This window comes from Ochotona curzoniae, unplaced genomic scaffold (genome assembly GCF_017591425.1).
Source record: "Ochotona curzoniae isolate NIBS_2020 unplaced genomic scaffold, NIBS_Ocur_1.0 contig_66, whole genome shotgun sequence".
Classification (NCBI taxonomy): domain Eukaryota; kingdom Metazoa; phylum Chordata; class Mammalia; order Lagomorpha; family Ochotonidae; genus Ochotona; species Ochotona curzoniae.
Genome location: NW_024466512.1, coordinates 3,318,158 through 3,337,865, shown reverse-complemented (window position 1 = coordinate 3,337,865; position 19,708 = coordinate 3,318,158). Strand labels below are relative to the sequence as shown.

Here is a 19,708-nt window from a genome sequence, read left to right as displayed (position 1 = left end):
GAGTGGAAGGCGGAAGGGAAATCCCCCTGTCTTGTGGGGCATGGGGGTGTCCTGGGCGCCTGCCCACTCCCGACCTGGGCCCATGCTCAGTGTCCTCCAGCAGCTCTGTCTTTGCTGTGTTCTGTGCCCTGCGAGAAGGGCTTTCCCCGTAGCCCATGGCATCTCCCACCCTTGGAAGGCTGCTTGGATTCATCTGGATACAGTGACCTCCTGGCTGCTTGGGTACGGTTTGCCTACAAAAGCCTGAGTTGACCCTGAACTAAATGGCTTAAGGTGACATGCTGTCCTGCGTGAGGCACTCCCAAGGTGTCCTTGCCGGCGACTGTGTCTTTGTCTCTCGGAGCTGATGAAAGCCTGACAGGGGATTGGATCTGGGACTGTGTTGGGGCAGAGGGACCTGGATGCTGAGGAGTATTGAGCTTAGTGCCTGTATAATCTGTAATCAGTGCTGTGGGTTCCAGCCTGGAACTGGCTTCTGGAGACGATGCCCGCATGGCAGAGGTGACTTTGAACTGCTGCAGTCACATCTGGGTCAGGTAGCTCGTGTTCTGGGTCACCTCCCTGGCTGTGGACACTTGAGTTCTTTCAGTAAGTGCTGAGTTCCTGCTGCCTGTTGTTCTGTCTCCGTCTGGTGCACAGGGCATGTGCTGAAAGCATGTTGGGAAATTCTTCCCTTTGAGTACCTTTCCCCTCCCGGCAGTGTCCTGAATGGCTCCAAGGTTCTGAATGCCGGCACAGACTCCTCGTTGGCCCACATGTCCCTGGGGAAGAGGGCTGGGCATTGGAGGCAAAGCCTGCTTTCACTTGGCAGTGGTTGGAGTCGCCCTGGCAGCAGGGAAATCCCCTCCCCGGGCCTGAGCAGTGGCCGTTGCCGGGCAACAGGCAGAGCTGCTGTGGTGTGTTAGTGGGCACAGGGGGCATCTGGGGCTTTCATCTCAGCTGCCGTAATGCCGCCTTCCGGGGTGGTGGCGTGTCAGCTGTGTAGGTGGCGGAGGTGTCCTGACTGGCATCTAAGCACTGCCGTGCAGAGCCGTGTTGGAGACAGCCGCTTCTCTGAAGCCAGGATTTGTTGCTGTGAGGTCCCCTTACTGAGGGAAACACGGTCTCTGAATTATTCATGGAGCTTTGTTAGCATCTCAGTGCTCAGCCTCAGGCAGCATGCTGAGGGGGCTCCGAGAGAAACCAAGGCTGGAGCCCCTTCTCTGGAGCGGGCTGTGTGCTCCGAGGGCAGGGCGATTTATTAACTGGCTCTCCTGCAGGGCATCCCTGGGGGGCAGAGTGGGGAGGGGAGAACCACTTCTGCCTGTGGTAGTGTCAGGGCTGGGCAGGCTGTGTGTGCCCTGCCCACTAGCTGGCCTGCCCTAATGTGCCCACGGGTACTATCCTTCAGTGAGCTGTAGAGGTCAGCCCGGTGTTGGTCATGTCCCATGTATCACCAGTTTTGACTGAGTGGCACTGAATTACTAACACACCCCACTGGAGACACCTTGCTGCTTCTGGGGAGAGGGGCATCCTGCCCAGCCCTGATGCCCAGGGCGGCGTCTCGGCCATCGCTGGCCTCTGCTTGGCTATGGAGACTTCCTGACTGGCGAGATCTCCCAGGTTGGGATCATCTCTTCCGGTGGCTGTCACCGTTGGCGCGTGTGCCAGCCTCCAGGCCGTGGACTTGGTCTCTGTCGTGCCACTAATCCTTGTAGCACTCCTGTGCTGCAGGCAGCACTGCATGCAGTGTTCAGAGAAGAGTGAGGTGATGTAACTCGTCCAAGGTCAGGTGGCTGCCAGGTGAGCCAGCAGCTGCACAGCTGGACAGGTCCCACACTTCTCTGTATACTGCCGCCTTTCTGTTTTAACTCCCCATTTGCCAGCTGTACCTGGGGGTAAGATCAGATACATGGATATGCATGCTTTGCTGTTCATTACATGTATGGTTTGATCCTGGAGTGACACTCAACAGACATGTAGTTATTACAAAGCCATGTTCTTCCTTTCCGTCTTAGCTGCGCTTTGTCTTTTTCATGTATGCTGTTTGTGTGACAGGGATGGAGGGAGTCAGTGAGAACGCGGCCATTTGCACGTTCACCTCCCAGTGGCTGTAAAGATTGGGCCTGGCCAGTCGGAACCCGGGGCCTCAGTTCCCCAGGTCCCCCCACTACCTCTCAGGCTGTGAACTGATGGGGCATTAGCCTCAGAAGCAGAGCCAGTCCTAAATCTAGACACTTCCATATGGAGTGTGAGCATCAGGCCACCAGGCCAAACACTTCCCCGCCTCCTTTTTCTGTGCTGCATTTTCTGTGCCTCAATGGGGAACATCGCCAAGAAGTTGGCTGTACTGCCAACTGTCCTCATGGCCTGGGACACCGGTGTGACCTCCCGATGCCTTAAGGCAGATGACCTCTTGACACTCCGTTGCACAGGGAGTAGGTGGAAGCCCAGGCAGGAGTGGTTCCCGGCTGTCCAGACTTCTTGCAAGGACTGTCCTGAAGTAGGAGTGTCCCACATGGCAATGTCCCCTGCGGTATCAATAACTGACTTTATGTTAGTGACTTGGCCTTTTGTATGTATTGCTCCTGACCTGGGGAGCCCATCCATGGCAGGCAAGTTCTTTTCTGGGCCATGACAGAGCTCAGAAACTGTCTTCTTGCAGAAAGAAGGTAAGTCCGGGCTTTCTTAGGTTCCCGAATGTGCCCTGTAAACTTCCACATGGAAATCATTTTGTGGCAAATGCAGTTGGGATGCATGAATTCCGCTGCACCAAGTGTTGAGTCTTGCACAAAGTAATAAAGTATTTAGCAGGTGCGGCATGCGAGCTAAGCTGACTCTTCTGTCTGCAACGTTGTGTAGAGCAGCTCACGTGCAGAGAAGCCCCCGGTCTGGCAGCCAGCACTGACTCTTGGCCCTCTGTTTCCAGTGGACCTTTTGGGGCTCCTAAAGTGGCGTTCCAACACCAACCTGCTGCAGCAGAACCTGAGGCAGCTCATGAAGGTGGACGGTGGCGAGGTGGTCAAGGTAAAATCTGTTTGGTCTTGGATGTTATTTTCCTCCTGTACAGTAACAGATGCTGCCCCCGAAGCTCCTGTGGTTGTAAGGACCCTGGCTCTATCCCTTATCAATGCCTGGTGCTGGTGACGATGTTGGCTTCTGCTTCCTTTTTATTTGTTTGCTTTGTTCTGTTTTAAATTAGTTCATTAATTTAAAAGGTAGCATGGCAGAGAGATTAAGAGAGAGAGATCTTCCACCTGCTAGTTCATTCCTTAATGGCCGCAATAGCTGGTCTGGGGACAGGCTGGAAGCCAGCGTCCCACAACTCTGTGTCTCCCACATGGATGGCAGAGGGGCCCGAGCACTTGGGACGCCTTACACGGCCTTCCCGGGCACGTTAGCTGGGAGTTCGATGGGAAGTGCAGCAATACAAAGGCTCGGCTTGACAGTTTTCCATCTCACCCACGGCTGGCTGTGCAGTGTCAGTGTTGTGACTCATGCCTGCTCTACCTCTGCATCTTCATCCGCTTGCCCGGGCAGTCAGATGGGGTCAGCTGGGCTGGCTTGGGGCTCTCGGATTCTGCACTGCCTTCTTCTGTGGTCAGTGTCACTCGCGTCTCAGCGTGAGGCCCTTCTCTCCCCGCTGCTCTGCACTCTGTTAGCATGCTCCTCCTGGACCAGGCGATTGCACCGCCGGCTTGCAGGTGAGGGCTCTGCAGCCCCTGTCCCTCACCCTCCCTGACAGATGCTGCAGAAGGATGCTCTTGCATCTGTGTGGGGCCCTGGTTATCCAGCATGTGCCTATCTTCGGTGTCAGTTAACTTGGTTTTGGTGGCCTCACCCTTCAGACAGACTCTCATGAGTTCCAGATTTGAAATCATCTTTTTCTGTCCTGCTCTTCCTCCAGTGGCTCAGACAATGTTACTTGCATTTGGAACTTGCTTGGGTTCTGTAAAGTCTCCATTGCCATTGGCAACTGTGAGTGAATGACTGAACATACTTTGGAAGACTCCCAGTGAATTAAATCTTGTTCTCTTTCATTTTCCTGGCCCGGGGTCACTTGGGAGCGTGTTGTGTTTCTGTTGATCTGAGTCTCACCGAGAAAAGCCTGGCTCCTGTGGCCCTTTGTTCTCCTGCTCCTGGTTTCCAAAATGCTAGCACACCCTCTTATTCATCCCTGGAAAGGATTTACCCATCTCTTCCTCTCCCCTGTGTCCGTTGTTGCTCTCCAGGGCCTGGGTGACCCGTGTGCCCTGTCCCCATGGTACCTGCCATCCTGGAGCCCCTTTTACTTGAACAGTTTAAGGATACTGTGTGTTCCGCTGCATTTACTTAGGACCTTCCTTCTGCAGAAACCTAACTGGTAGTGGAGTCGTGACAATGCTTGATGGGATGGGGAAGTGTTTGCAGAATTAGTAAGTGCTAGGGATTGCTACGGAGATGGCCAAAAGCAAAGGTGGTGGCTTAGGTCTCCAGGTGTGGTGTGAGAGGATGGAGAGCAGGAGCAAGCCCTCCTGGCTGTGTGGGCCGGTCTGCTCAGGCTCACAGGTTCCACAGTCAGAGCCTGGTGGCTCTGGCTGCCTGTGGTGCCCTGTCGGAGTGTGGTCAGTGGTCCCACCCCAAGGACTTGGTGTGAGCTCTGCTGAGACAGGGCTCAGCTCCAGAAAGGCAGTTGGCATGAACATGAGGCTGTTAGCAGATGGTGTCAAGTTTTGACCTTTGCAAAGATTTTACAACCTGAAAGTGAAGGAAAGGCAGCAAAAGTAATGAGGTGATGCAAATCCAAATTGCGGGGTTGATCAAATCTGCGTAGCTTGACTGGCTGTGTGTGGGTAATGTTTTCTGCTTAGCCCACGGGAACCCAGGGAGGGGTTGGGCCTGAGCTTGAGCTGCATGCTATTCGTGCCTGGTTTCTGTTCCATGGCAGCGCTGGAGTGGAAGGGGCAGAGCGCCGTGATGGGGTGTTGGAGTGCTCTTGGGGGACCGGCCCCTCATGGGCTTCAGTCTTTACATCCTTGCCGTGTCTCTGCTTGTCCCGTTCCGCTTTTAGTAAAGCAGCTGTCTCATTGGTTTGTGATCGCATGCAGATTGGGCATCCCTCATGCAAAAATAGGAAATGTCACCAAGTCGGAGACAGCCAGGCACCCACGAGAGGAGTCGTAATGAAACTTGAGAATGTCGTCTGACTTTACATCCAGGCTGTGCGTATAAGGTGTCCCTTGCTGAGACATGGGTCCGCTCCCTAAGCTGCCTCATGGTGTCCATGCCAGTGCTGTTAGTCAGACATCTCTGGAATCAGTGCTGGTTCCAAGTGTTTCAGATTGATTGCTACCTTGTAGTTGTCTGGGCTCATAGCTTTTCTCTGTGCAGGGTTGTTGTGTTTGCATGGGGGGCTCAGCCATTAGCCCCAGCAGCAGACTTGGTCACCTGTCAGCGGTCACTTTCCATTCTCCCTGTCACCTCCTTTCTGCGCTCCGTGTCCACAGCTGACGGACTGAGGGTATTTCGGTATTTGGTGGGAGTCAGTCGGTTGTCCGTCTGCTTATGGCTGCAGCACACAGCAGTGCCTCCTGCTTCATGTGGCTGAGTGATACCCTGTTTGTGGATACCAGGACATTGGGATTTTAGATTCTAGAAAACATAATTAAAAATTACATTGATTTTGGTGCCAAAATTCTCAAAAAACTGATCAGTTTTATCATGAAACTCTTTGATTAAGTATTTAGAAGACATTTTGTACACATGATTTCAATTTTTTTCCCCCTAAAATAGAATGTTATTTTCCTTCTCTGAACTTTTGGGAGCATTTTCATATATCATGGCTTGTTTTATCTGTCCATGTGCTGCTGGATGGTGTGGTGTTTTGTCACTTTTTTGCCGGTGGTTATGAGTAATGCTACTGTGGACTGGTGTCTGTGCGCTTGTGTGAACTTGAATCTGCTTTTGTTTTCCATATATGCTCAGGAGTGAATTTTCTTTTCTTTTCTTTTCTTTTCTTTTCTTTTCTTTTCTTTTCTTTTCTTTTCTTTTCTTTTCTTTTCTTTTCTTTTCTTTTCTTTTCTTTTCTTTTCTTTTCTTTTCTTTCTTTTTTTTTTAATGGAAAAGTGGGTTTACAGAAAGATCTTCCATCTGCTGGTTCACTCCCAAGTAGCTGCAACAGCTGGAGCTGAGCCGATCGAAAGCTAAGAGTCAGGAGTTTCTTCCGGGTCTCAAGGCTTTAATCCATTCACTTCTGATTTCCCAGACCACAAGCAGGGAGCTGGATGGGGAGTGGAGCAGCTGGGACATGACCCCAGTGCCTGTATGGGATGCCAGTGCATGCAAGGCAAGGAATTAGCCTTGGAAGCCTCATACCAGGCCTGTGAAATTCTTGAGTCACATGATCAGTCTGCTTACCTTTTAAGGAAAATGTCCAGCTGTTTTCCAAAGCCAGTGAGCCAGTGCGTTTCTCCCAGCGGTGATGTAACGGGCTGCCTCACCCACACTTGTGATGCTGGTCACTGCAGCGAACGAAAAGTGGCCAAGGACTCTGCGTGCCCTCTCCTGCTGCTCCTCGTGTGTCCCACCTGTGTTTGAACTTCACAGCTAAAAGGGGTCTCCGCACTTCCAGCACAGCCTGTCGCCCACTTCTTTCCGCAGAGGAGGGTGGTGGGACTCGTGCTGAATTCTAGAATGATGTGGCCTTGAAGTCACCTGTTGCTTTCCTAACTAAATCCATGATGCTTTGATGTTCTTTGTGGTTGCATGTTCTTGGTGAGTTCTAGTAGGTGATACAGGCTTTTGTCAGTGTCTCTTGAGTAAAGTCAGCTCTTGTGGGCACACTCCTGGGCACCCCGGTTTTGGGGTTTCAATCCTCTTCCACCCTCGAGTGTGTGGTCAGTTGAAGGTCCCTCGCTATGCTCATCTGGAAGCTACCCTGTGAGTGACTTGTGCGTGCTCAGCAGCTTCAGCCCCACACTCAGGAACCTAGGATGGCTCTAGCTCGGTCTTCCCAAGGAGTCCTGCTCTCTGTGCCCAGCTCCTGCAGAGCAGGACAAGGGCTTGGGGAGGAGGTCGGGAGGCCCTGTCTGCTCAAGGTGGCATTTCTTGGTTGGGATTTCAGTCATCCAGTGTTTGGTCCCAGACAATGCTTGGAAACATCCCAGACCTTGCTGTCTTTACAGGTGCTCCTGGGAGTGGGGGCATTTGGGATGTCGCCGACAGGACCTTGGTACCTGTCAGGGGTCGTGGGGGAAGCATGCTTTGCTAACTGACCTTGTGTGTGCACAGTTCCTGCAGGACACCTTGGATGCCTTGTTCAACATCATGATGGAGAACTCGGAGAGTGAGACGTTTGACACGCTGGTGTTTGATGCTCTGGTGAGAGCCCCTTTGCTTTCATCTGCTGGGATACCAGTTGCTCTTTCATGCTGCTGCTTTGAAGCTGGGTGGTAGTGGGGGAGCCGGCACAGTGACCTTGAAAGGCTTTCAGTTGTAAATGCAATCAGAGAAGATGAATCGCAGAGGTGGAGCGCTTCCTTTCATGTCAGGACTGTGGCTAGGCACCTGTCAGTGCTGGGGTCGGGAGACCCAGGGGCAACGTGGTCTGGAAATGGTCTAGTTCATTCTGTGTTGCTGATGGGAATGGTGTTGCTCGTGTTGACAGGTCTTCATCATTGGACTCATTGCTGATAGAAAATTTCAGCATTTTAATCCTGTTCTGGAAACCTACATCAGGAAACATTTTAGTGCCACGTTAGCATACACGTAAGTTCTTGTATGTTTCCCGGCCAGACTTCTAGTTTGTCTTTATGTCTTACTTGGAGTCTTTTTTTTTTGGCTTGTGTCTGTGACTGCCTTCTCTGTAGCCCCACTGCAGACTGAATTTCCTTGTATAATTTTTATCATTGTTTTCCTCTTAACAGACCTAAAAATCTTGTTCGAAGAGATGTGTGATAAATTATCATAAGATCCTAAAATGAATTCTTGTTCTTGCCCACTCTTTCCATTTGCCTCTGAAAATTTCAGTTTATGTTCAGTGAAGCTGATCAATGGGAGCCCAGGCTTGCATGCCGCCGCTTCCCACCAAGCGTTTGATGAATGAATAAGTGGATTCGCTCCCACTCTGAGGATGTCGCTGATTTTGTGAGAAGAGAATCCAGCGTTGTGCTTTGCAGGGCCTCTCTGTAAAGGGTGCAGTGACTGACTGGGATTCTCACTGGTCACCCAGCCCGTCTCCTTAAGGACACCGCAGGTCTGATGAAAGCCTGGGCTTGGGGACTGTGAGCTGCCGCCTGGCCACCTCGAAGCTTGCCTGTGTTTGGGTACGCAGTGCTAGAGCCACCTGTTCTCAGTGGGTGAGGTGCCTGACCTCTAACCTCTCTGTCTTCCTGTTGCACTGCTGTGTGAGAGCTCTCGTGAGTTATAACATGTAGTGTGCCTGGAGTTCTCACTGGCACTTAGGATGTGCTAAGTAATTGCTGAATTTTATTCTTATTAGATTTATCATTATATGATACTCTCTTATGATGGTATTTATTGGCATTTAGCCACACTTTTTATTGTGGCAGTTGCTATGAAAAATAAAGGATTTGCATAGTATCTTTGAGAACATTGCACTTAGAAGTGATTCTGTTTAGTGTCCATAAATTGAGTCGGCATTCCCATCTGTGTCCCAAACTTTGGGGGCACACCTGGATTCTCTGCCTGTAGACACTGACTCAAGGCCAGGGCATAGCAGCTGCCTAGAGCCACCTGTTGGAGGAGCCAGTCCTGGGTGTGGATTGTCGTGGCCAGTCGTGAAGCCTGTGCTCATTAAGGCGGTTGGTGGAGCCCCTCCTGGGCAGAGAGCAGTGCAGTCAGTTGTGCTGAGTCCCCTGTATGTGCTTGCTGTTCACCGGGGGAGAGGCACGTGGTTTGTTAGTAGGATGTGCAGTCCTGACTGACCCTGGGAAGGCAGATCCCTGGGCATCTCCGTGCTTGGTGCTCTGGCATCCAAAGCGTGGACACACAGGTGTGTGCAGCGGCCTGCACCTGCAACAGATGTGCCAGGTCTTTGTATGAGTCTGCCTTTCCACTGAAACATGCCCAAGCGTGCAGACTGGACTTTGCAGTTGAACTTCAAAAGCCGAGAACAGTGAGGAAGCTTACCGGTGTGCTGGTGCTGGTGCTTACCGGTGTGTGCAGGCTGGGGCTAGAACAAGAGTGCTCCTCCTCGGAGGTGCACAGAGGAAAACGTGCGAGATTTTCTAAGCGCACCTCACGAGACTAACATAAGACTCATTGTCTTCCATTTCATCTCTGAAATCTGATGTACAGGGCATTTTTAATATGTAAAATAAACATTCTTATGCCAAGCTTTGGCCAGCTAGCCACCGCTTCCAGTAGCTCCTCTGTAATTTGAATCTGTGTATTTGCTTTGTGGAGTACTGAGAATGTCAAAGTTTCACTGGTTGGTCTGCTCCTCAATGCTTGCAGCAGCTGTGGCTGGGGCGGACAAAAGCCAGGAGCTTCATCTGTCTGGCTTTCCAGTGTGGGGGTAGCACCTGCTTGGGTCATTATGTGCTCACCCTGCAGTGTATTCACAGGCAGTGTGGAGGAGCTGAGACTCAAACCGGGCGCTGGCATGGAGGACTGAGGTATCCCACGCCGTGCCACAGTACCTACCCTTCTATGAATATTCTTGTTCAGGTCTTTCACGGATATCATTATTATTTTCAGAGAAGCACTTAAAGTTTCTGGGCCAGAGGCTGCATGCACAGTTTACTGATAGGAAATGCCAAATGCTTCTCCAGAATCATGGTTGGATTCCCTTTCTGTGTCAGCAGCACCAGTGCTCCTGTTCTGCTCAGCGTGTACATTGCCAGGTTCTTGCCACAAAAGCAAACCATCGTTAATGTTTCCTTATCATGTGTGACATGTCTAATTTTTAACTTTCTGATTTTATTGATCATAAAGCAAGTGTATTATTTAATAAAGAATCAGCTTGCAATTTTTCTCTTTTGCCTAGGCTTTGCTTACAGTTTTTCATACTGGTGTTGTTTTTTAGTAAGCAGAATTTTTAAATGTTGTTGATCCAAATGTGTCATTGATAAAGTAGTTATGCGTTTGAGTTTTGTGGCAAAGAAAAAAAAACTGCCCAACCAAATTCCACAACAGTACTGCATGGTTCATCGTAATAACTAGTTTAATTTGACCATGTAATTAAAATCAAATTTAAAATTGCTTTTCTGTTGCTTTGGTGGCATTCACACTGACCTGTTGCCACAAATGAGCCACTGCCATGCTAAATGGCGTAGGCAAGATTCCATCACTGCAGAAAGTTCTGCTGGACACCCCCGCTGTAGGAGCATGTTTTGCTCTTGGCTTCAAGCCGCAGCTGTGCAGAGCACACATTGCAATGTTTTAGCTTCCTCAGTTGATGAAGTCTGACTGAAGACCAGAACCAGCTGGGCAATCCTCAGCCTGATCAATTCAGAAAGAGTTAATGCTAACTTCAGTGCTACTGCCAAAACAGTGCAAGCTTGTCCTGCGGGTCCGTCATGAGACAGGCCTGTCCCTGTTCCACATTTCTACTTACTGTCGCAGAAGGAGACAGCAAAGGGAGAAAAAGTGGCCAAAAGCACAAGGGGAAGAGACGAGTGAAGTTCTGTTTTCATGCAAGGTGATCATGTGTGCAGCAAATGCCAGGGAGTTTTAAATATGCTGAAAACCAACCAGTGAACCAAATAAGCAAATAAAAACCAAACTTGATATGCTTAATCACTTCACAATATAAGCTATTTCAGAACACCGCATTGCGTTTCCTGTATATAAATAATTGTTAGTTGTCAATAACAAAAGCAAAAGCATCTTCTAAGGCAGAATTGTATGTGTAAACTTACATATTTCTAGAGATTAAATCAAAAGTATAGAGTTGACTGTGCTAACACATTAATCTTTAAATATTAAGGAATAAATTTAGGGATAGTTGGGCAAGATTTTAAAAATTACAAAATATTGCTATGGTTTACTGAAAATGAACTAAATTGGGGCTGGCGCTGTGGCTTAACAGGTTAACTCTCCACCTTCAAATGCCAGAATCCCATATGGTTACCAGTTCATGTCCCAGCTGCTCCACTTCCCATCCTGCTTTCTGCTTGTGGCCTGGGAAAAGCAATGGTACCTGGAGGAAGCTCCTGACTCCTGGTTTCGGGTCAGCTCATCTCAGGCCTTTGTGTCCATTTGGAGAGTGAACCAGCAGATGCAAGATCTTTCACACTATCTTTTCTCTGTAAATCTGCCTTTCTGATAAAAGGCAGATAAAAGATTTCTGATAAAATCTTTTAAAAAAGGACTTAATCACCAGAGATATACCATGTTCATGGACTGAAAAATAATGTATTGTTTCATTTTCTCCAAGTTAATCTATCGTTTCAGTACAAAATCTCTGCCAAAATAACCCCATCAGTTTTAAAGATGTATTTGAGTTACAAAGAGAGAGAGAGTTCAAGGCAGTGCGATTCCATCTTCTATGTACTCTCCCTGTGGACAGAATGGTGGGAGCTGAGACAGGCTGGGGCCAGTAGCTTCATCCTAGTCCCACTTGGGTGGCAGGTGTCCAGGCACTTGGTCCATCTTCTGTTTTGCTCCAGCTGTTACCAGGGTGATGTATGAAAAGTAGAGTAGCTGAGACTCGAACCCGTGCCAAAATGGGATATTGTATTGGTTTCATGCACTGTGCTGCAGCGTCAGCTCCCCATTCTTTACCTTTAACTGTGATCTTTCTGGCTAACTGGCCTCCCTTCCATGTCAACAATAGCATCTCCACCCTCTGTTTCCAGCTGTGTAACGTGCTGCTGTAGGGATGGATTGTAGTTTATTTAGCCAACCTCCAAATGATGACATATTGTTTATGTTCTTTACAACTGGAGCACCTGCTGCATTCAGTGCCATGTAAGAGTTGCAATGCTGTAGTTGTAATTGCAGTTACAACTGTTCCAGATCAGTGGGAATGTGACTGCTGAGTTTGAAGGATTGGAAGATTGCAATTCCAACATGTTGATCTTGTAACCCGTCTTGACAGTTGACGCTTTGGTTTTCCTATCAGCAGCTGTCACATGAGGCAGAAATGACCTCTCCCCAAGTTATGAGACAGTTTACTTCTTGTTTTAATTTTCACATTTTTATTTGTGTAATTTTCACATTTTTTAAATTATTGATCATCTGTTGAAGTGTGTTTCTAGTTTTTTCACGTAACTTTCTCATAAATCTATACTAATAATTTTCTTACCATTTGACTGATAGCAAGGTAGAAAAAATATTAATTATTGCTCTTTCCATCTTTTCAAAGATGTTTAAAATGGTATGTGTGAATTCAGCACTTAAATTACTGGTATAGCATTTATGTGAACTGTGTATAATTGTGTCTACAATGGGATGGACATTTTTAAATGTGATTCTGATGAGTGTTTATCCATTTTGTAAACTTTTATGAGTAAGGTTTTGAATGTTTTTATGCTAGACTGTTGCTTTTGTTTAGATCATGACTTATAAAAATATACACCAAGATAGATTTTATGCTTTCAATACTAAATCTTTCTGGAGAATTCTAAGAAATGTAACATCTTTATTAATCCTTTGCATACTTTTTTATCTTGCTTTTATTCTTTTTATATAAAAGATTCTTAGAAAATTCATTGAGATATTGGGATGTTTTCTGTTTGACAAGTTCCTTCTAAGATATTTATATGCAGAGTAAGAGCTTAGTTTAGCAGACTGGCTGCAGGTGACCGAGCCACTGCCAAGAACGTGTCTTGTTTTAGTTGAATAACGCACATAGAGTTTACTCACCTGTTTTGAGGTGCCTGGTATTGAGAAAGTGAAACCGTCACCTCCCGAGCTCCAGACGATTTCTGGTAGATCATCATTTGAAGAAGAACGCTGTGGTTCTGGCGAGCACTCTTGTTTCTCTCGCCCTGCAAAAGCCGGCCTACCTGGCGGAGCGCTGGCCTTCTCCCCCTGCCCCAGTGTGTGGTGGCAGACGTTGTGTTAGACATTCCCTGAAAAGCTTAATTGGCAGCACATGCATAGCAGTGTGCGGATCTGCTCAGACCCTGCATTCAGTCCCTTCATGTGATTAGAGAATATTTTGTGAATATGCATGTACTGAGTGGAAACTATGTTAAGATTTGAGATACTGTAATTTTTCTGAACTTCTCCTTAATGTGTTCCCATTGTAAATAGGAAGCTGACAAAAGTCTTACGGAATTACGTGGACAATGCTGAGAAACCAGGGATTAGCGACCAGCTCTACAAAGCCATGAAGGCTTTAGAGTACATCTTCAAGTTCATCGTGCGCTCACGGATCCTGTTCAACCAGTAGGTATCCCCTCGTAGGCTCCGTAGACCCCCTTCCTGTCCCCTCCTCTCTCTTCCCTGTCCTGTCCTCCTCTCTTCCCTTGCTTGCTAGCTTGACCAGGCTCACATCGAGAACAGTGCTGTGCTGGAAGGACCCTGCCTCCCCTCCTCATCTCCTGGGATGTGACAACTGACCTGGCAGCCTTTTCCCCAAGTCTGCACCATGTGCCTGCACGTCCTGCTGAAGTCTGGGTACTTTTGTGATGGTCTGCAAGCATGTGGTGGTGCTCCTCGGGAGCCCTCCACAGAGCACAGTACCCCCAAAGAAGAGGCAGAAGTTAGACAAGGAGACAGTGAGGGGAAGGCAACATCCCCTTACAGTGCCTCACTCTGGAAGATGCGGGCTTCCTCCTGCTCTTCTACCACCTAAGCGCCTTTTTATCTCCAGACCCGGGTTTCTCCACGTGGATTCTCTCAGGCATAGCTGTTCCAGTGTTTTATTTTAGTGACATCATTTACTCACTGTCAGAATGGATTGCAGAATTATTTTTGAACTTTGAAATAAATCAGGCCTATCTGTGTCTTCATTATTTTCCAGTCTGGAGAATGTATGGGTGGCAGGAACCCACAAGCTTAAACTCATCCTTGACTTCTTTGGGTGCATTAGCAAGGAGCTGGATTTGAAGTGGACTAGGCAGGACTTGAACTGGCAGCCACATGGGATGCTGGTACCACAAGTTGTGGCTTGTGCCCTTGTGCCATGGGGCCAGCCTTACATGGAAGGAACGAGGTAACCAGCCGTGCCAGTCGTGGGTAGTCCGCTGCCTGGCTCGTTACCTTCTTTAAAATGACTAGGACCTTGCGGAGCCCAGGACGTTTACTCTGTTTTCTCAGTTACAGAAGTTAGGAGTGAAAATCCCAAATTGTGTGAGGAAAGCAGAGAAGGTCCCTCTCAGAGTGGGAGAGTTTGCAGCTCACCCACTTGACCCATGAACCATCCTGCCCTCGATACTGTGTCCCTTTGTGCCGTAGCGTCCTTTTTCTCATGGCCCCAAGGTGGTCTCTGGCGCTCCTGGCATCGCACCTGCACTGCAGGTGGTGGTGGGGGAAGAGCAAGGAGAAACAGCTTTGCCAGACACTGTGTTTGGAAAGGGCATTGCAGAACCGGGTCACATGAGCAGCCAGCTGTGAGGGAGGCTGGGACCTAGTGCTGCCGTGACAAAGTGGAGTTACCGGCAGAGGTAAAGAACATTCTCTTCTTGCTCCTTTCGGCCCAGATGGAACCTGCCTACCTCATTTCAGGCTCCTCATTTTACATGGCTAGGTTCTGCAGAGTCATTCTTAAGGCTCAATCTGTGAGGCTCCTGTCACCCGTCTCTGATTGGAGGAAGTTGGATCAGCTCGGAACAAGCCGTGTCCTGCTGCCTCCTGTCCTGGGCCCGGGTGGTAGCTAGAGGCTCCTCGCTGGGTCAGATGAACCCCTGCCTGCCTCTGTCCTCTTCAACTCTCCTGAAATCAGCTGAGCTTGAAGGTCTTGGCGGGGGTAACTGGTCTGTCAAGTGGGGGCACTGCAGAGCAGTGAGGCTTCCAGGGCTGCTGGGGGCTCCTTGGCTGGGCATCGCCAGCCTGAACCCTCAGGTTCCGTAGTCATCCTCTCGGCGTTCCGTGACCATGGACCTTTTCCCCACCTCTCTTCGTCCCTTCCCTCTTGCATGAGAACTTCGGGAGCTTTAGAGCTCTCAAGATGTTCTCAACTTTAAAGGCTTATTGCCCTCCCCCTTACTTTTTCTCAAAATGCTTTAAAAATATGAATCTTGGCTGTGTACTGCAGTTCTTTCAAGAGAAATTTGTAACATTTCCTTCAAAATGTAGAACACTGTGTGGTGATCGTAAATGCTTCCTTTTGAAGATTTATTTAGAAGGTAAAATGACAGAGAGGGAGACAGTCACTTCATCTGTTGGTTCATTCCCCAAATGATTCCAAAAGCTGGAAGCCTGCGGCTCTGAGTCCCTCATGTGGGTCACAGGGACCCGAGCTCTTGGGCCATCGGTTGTTGCTTTCTCAGTGCATTAGCAGAGAGCTAGGTTTTAGTGGAGCAGCCGGGATTCAAACTGAAGCTCCTGTGAGATGCCAGTGTCACAAGTGTTGGCCTGTCCTTCTGTGTCACGCCCGGATCCGGATGTACATACGTACTAGTTTGTGTTTGTTAGTGTTACTGATTCCACGTTAGCAAAAAAGCCCCTCATCACCCCTTGCTCATCTCACCCCCACTGTCTCTCAGAACATTCTTCTGAGATACCACAGGCCTTTGTTTTGTCGTTCTATAGGCTGTGTTGGGGACAGCGGTCCCGTCCCACACGGAGCCTGGGATGCTTGGTCCTCAGCACACTCTAGGCAGCGCTCATGTTTGGCGTTTGCAGCTGTGGGGAAGAAAACAAACCAGGACTCTCATTTCCTTACCTGCAACGCATTTGTTTCCTCGGGAGAAAAACAATTGTGCTCACAGCTGGAATTGGCAAGGGTGCTTTTCTTTCTGCAGCTGGAGTAAACTTCGGTGATCTTTTTATTTTTGTTGTCTTTCCAAATGGTCTGCTGTGTTTTCACATAATACAGGAGCATTGTTCAGTCCTGTGATAATTGGCAGTAATTGTTCTTGCAGAGAGAGAGAGGTGCATCTTTGGAGGTGAAGATATGGAAGCCTCTCACACATATCTTACTGTCTTTCTTGCTGTGCTGTTCCATGTTTTCGGTTGTGTTTGGAAAACTCATTTTGTTTTGAAATGAGACAGCAGTTTTAAAGATCTGGCCCACAGACATTTGGTTCCCAGGGAACTCACTGAAGATGCCGCCAGCCGTGGGCCCTTCTCTGCTGACTTGTTTGTGTTTTCCATGTGGGTGGATCACATTAATTCCAAAGTGAGAAAACAGAGGCGTCCTGCCTCAGCCCTGAATTAAGTCACTAAACCCGGCTGTCGCTGGACTCTGAATCTTTACTGTGCTTTGTGGAGTTTTTACTTGTTGTCTGGTGTTAGCTTTGTGAATAATTAGTTATTGATCATGCATAAGTTGTGTAGATCTGTCTTTGTTCCCTGGACCACAAAGTAGAGTGTAGTTAATAGACAAAGATCCGGCCGTTTCCTGCTAATGGGTACTTCAGCAGAGCAAGAGTTGGTTCGATTTGTCTGTTTATCAGCATGTCTCTGGGATTTTTCTTTCCAGCACCTCCTCCCCACCTAGAGGTGGGTCTTCCTGTAGTATTTGATAAAGAGGGAATGCTAGAGGCTCCCTCCGTGTCATCTTATTACAGAAAGAGCGTCACAGGGTTCCCTTGCTGTTTATGTGGTCCAGACATTAGTTTTCTACAGAGAAACTGGTTTCTAAGATTTCCTTGGAATATTTCAACTATGTTAGAGACTCAACATAGCTTTACAAGTTTGGGGGCTGTGTTCTTGTGGGCATACCAGTTTATCTTTGTGATGTCTCTTGTGAGTTGACTCTAAGCTGAAAAAAATATTTTTAATCCATTTTAGTATTTGCACAGAATAACATTTTCATTGTATTATTTTCAACCTTTCTGTTCTTACATGTTTAAGGTGTATTATAAGCAGCATTTAGCTGTATTTCCTTTCCGAATGTATTGAATATGTCTTAGTTTTCTATTAAGTTTTTCTTTTTGTAAATTTTATATATATTTATTTGAGAGGCAGAGTGACAGAGGGGGAGACACACACATAGAAAGCTACGTATAAGAGTTTTCCATCTGCTTGTTCCTGAATGGCCAGTCAAGCTAGAAATTAGAAACTTCCTCCCTCTGGGTGGCGGGAGCCGCAGTGCCTGGCTGTCTGCCCCGGCCTCTGTCTGCCCTGGCCTCTGTGCGCTCGCAGGAAGCGGGGTGGGAGCAGATCTGCTAGGGCTCGAGTCTGTGCTCCCAGCTGGGATTCCTGTTGTAAGTGGTGGCTGAACCTGCTGTACAACAGCGTCCATTGACTTTCTCTTGTAGTCATTTATCATTTGTTTGTGTTCAGCTTTTCCTCCTTCTTTTTTTGTAAATACCAGCAGCTGTGAAAGGATTTCCTGTTGCTGCTTCACTCCTAAGGAACGTGCCTCAGCTGGAGCTGTATAGCCCGGACCCTGGGGCTCTGGCTGGGTGTCTCACTCAGGTCACAGGAGACCCATGCTTGGGACACTTCTTCTGTTGTCTCAGGTGTATTATCAGGGAGCTGGACTAGAAATGGAGCAGCCAGGTCTTCAACTGCTGGTCTGCGATGGGATGACAACATCACAAACAGCATGTTAACCTGCTTTGCCACACAGGCAGCTTCCAGAGTCTTCCTTTCATCACCCCTCCTGTTTGCTCTTCCAGTTAAGCATTCCTTTACTGTTGGTTTATTGATCATCCTAGAAATGAAGTCAGGTAGTTCGGCCTCATAGAATAATATATAAATTGTTAGTGCTTGGATAATTCTGGATATAAGGGGAAAATTGAGCACGTAGTGCCCTGTCTGTGTTGTGTGGTTATTGTGTGTGTGTTTCACCCTCCACGAGCCATGACAGCTCTGTGTAGCTGATGTTGTGCCTGTATGTTTCATGCTCATGACTGTCTTCCTTCAGTTGCACACCCCTCGCTGGGATCACTTCAGCCTGCCCAGGCAGCTCTCTCTGGAATGCTCTTGGTCTGAGTCAGCTGCAATGTTTGTGTTGATTAAAGTGCTTTATCTTTGTGTGTGAGGTCTGCTCTGTCTAATGCAGCGTCTGAGGTTGGAGGTACTTCCCTCTTCCAACAGGGATTCCATTCTCTTTCGGTTCCAGTATTGCCAGGGAAAAGTCAGTTTTCATGCCTTTGTTTCACCTTTCAAAGTAAACCATGTTCAGCCCCCTGCCCGCTTTCTGCCTCTGGTCGGTAGCAGTGTCGGGCTTCTGTGTCCTTTCTGTTGCCCTGCGCTGGAGTTTCTGGATGAATGCCTTGCGTTGCAGGGCTGTTGTCTCGCCTGCTGCTGTGTTGGCTTCTTGTTGGGTTTCAGTTCTGTGTGCCCCAGAGCCTGCTTCATGCCACACATGCCTCATCTCAGTAGGCTCTTCCTGTGCAGGGATGCTGGGGATTGTCTTTCAAGTTCCTCATCTCTTCTCTAGTTTCTAACCCACACAGGGAATGTTTAATTTTACAGATTTTATTATTATTATTTTTTAATTTTGGGATTTTCATTTGATTCTTTTAAAAACAATTGTTCGTTTATTTGTTTGGATCTACCTGAAAGGCAGAGTGAGAGTAAGAGCGAGGGAGCAGGCAAGAGAGAGAGAAATCCATTCTCTCTGCTGTTTCTTACCCGAATGTCTGCAACAGCCAGGGCGGGACCAGGTGGAAGCGAGAAGCCATAACTCCATCTTGGTCTCCTGTGGGGGGCAGGAGCCACGCCACTCATGCATCGCCTGTTGTCTCCAGGCTGAGGTAGTGGGAGAGTGGATCCGAAGCAGAGCTACCACCAGGACAGAGCCAGCTCTCCTGTGGGGTTGAACGTCCTGAGTGGCTGGGCTGCCAGGGTGGGGCCAGCTCTCCCGTGGGGTTGAACGTCCTGAGTGGCTGGGCTGCCAGGGTGGGGCCAGCTCTCCCGTGGGGTTGAACGTCCTGAGTGGCTGGGCTGCCAGGGTGGGGCCAGCTCTCCCGTGGGGTTGAACGTCCTGAGTGGCTGGGCTGCCAGGGTGGGGCCAGCTCTCCCGTGGGGTTGGACATCTGAGTGGCTGGGCTGCCAGGGTGGGGCCAGCTCTCCCGTGGGGTTGGACATCTGAGTGGCTGGGCTGCCAGGGTGGGGCCAGCTCTCCCGTGGGGTTGGACATCTGAGTGGCTGGGCTGCCAGGACAGAGCCAGCTCTCCCGTGGGGTTGGCTGAATCATCCTTATGAGAAGGCAGGTCCATGTATATGTCAGGCTGTAAAAGCACAAGGTGACGGGGTCTTCCCTCAGCGCTCATCCTCCTGTCCCTTCCTGGCTGAGAAGTAGGGCTGATCCCACTCTGTGATCTGAGACCCGCTGGGCTCAGGCAGGCCTGCGCCGTGGCCTTGGGCAGCCTCCCTCTGCCTCGCTTTGCCCCTGGCTCTCTAGGGCATACACTGGAGCATCCTCTGAGGTCCTTCTTGCTGGCTCATTCCAAACACTGCATGTTGTCTGTAACCTGAGAAAAACTGCCCGCTACTCTGCAGGTGCTTACAAAGCAGCGACCTGTGCCTTCCACCCCTGCAGCGTGCCACTGGCCAGTGTCCTGTGCATGGGAGAGGGAAGGGAGCTTGGGGTTGCCCAAGTGTTAGTCCCAGTTTGCCACCTGCAGTGCAGAGTTTCCTTGGCGATTTCACTTGTTTTATCCCCAAGTAGGCAAACTCCTATTTGAAAGCCGCTAATTATGAAGCAGACGTGGTGGAT

General features: G+C 49.0%; 1 protein-coding gene across 2 annotated transcripts in view; it reads left to right on the top strand.

Moving 5' to 3' along the window:
- The window catches only part of DOCK1 (dedicator of cytokinesis 1), a 410,700-nt gene that overhangs the window by 82,397 nt on the left and 308,595 nt on the right, over positions 1-19,708 (top strand). For both annotated transcript variants that reach the window (XM_040991937.1, XM_040991936.1), the window contains exons 19-22: positions 2,909-3,006; positions 7,249-7,338; positions 7,625-7,725; positions 13,183-13,317. In XM_040991937.1, the coding sequence (XP_040847871.1) occupies positions 2,909-3,006; positions 7,249-7,338; positions 7,625-7,725; positions 13,183-13,317 (424 nt within the window). The remainder of the gene's footprint in view (positions 1-2,908; positions 3,007-7,248; positions 7,339-7,624; positions 7,726-13,182; positions 13,318-19,708) is intronic.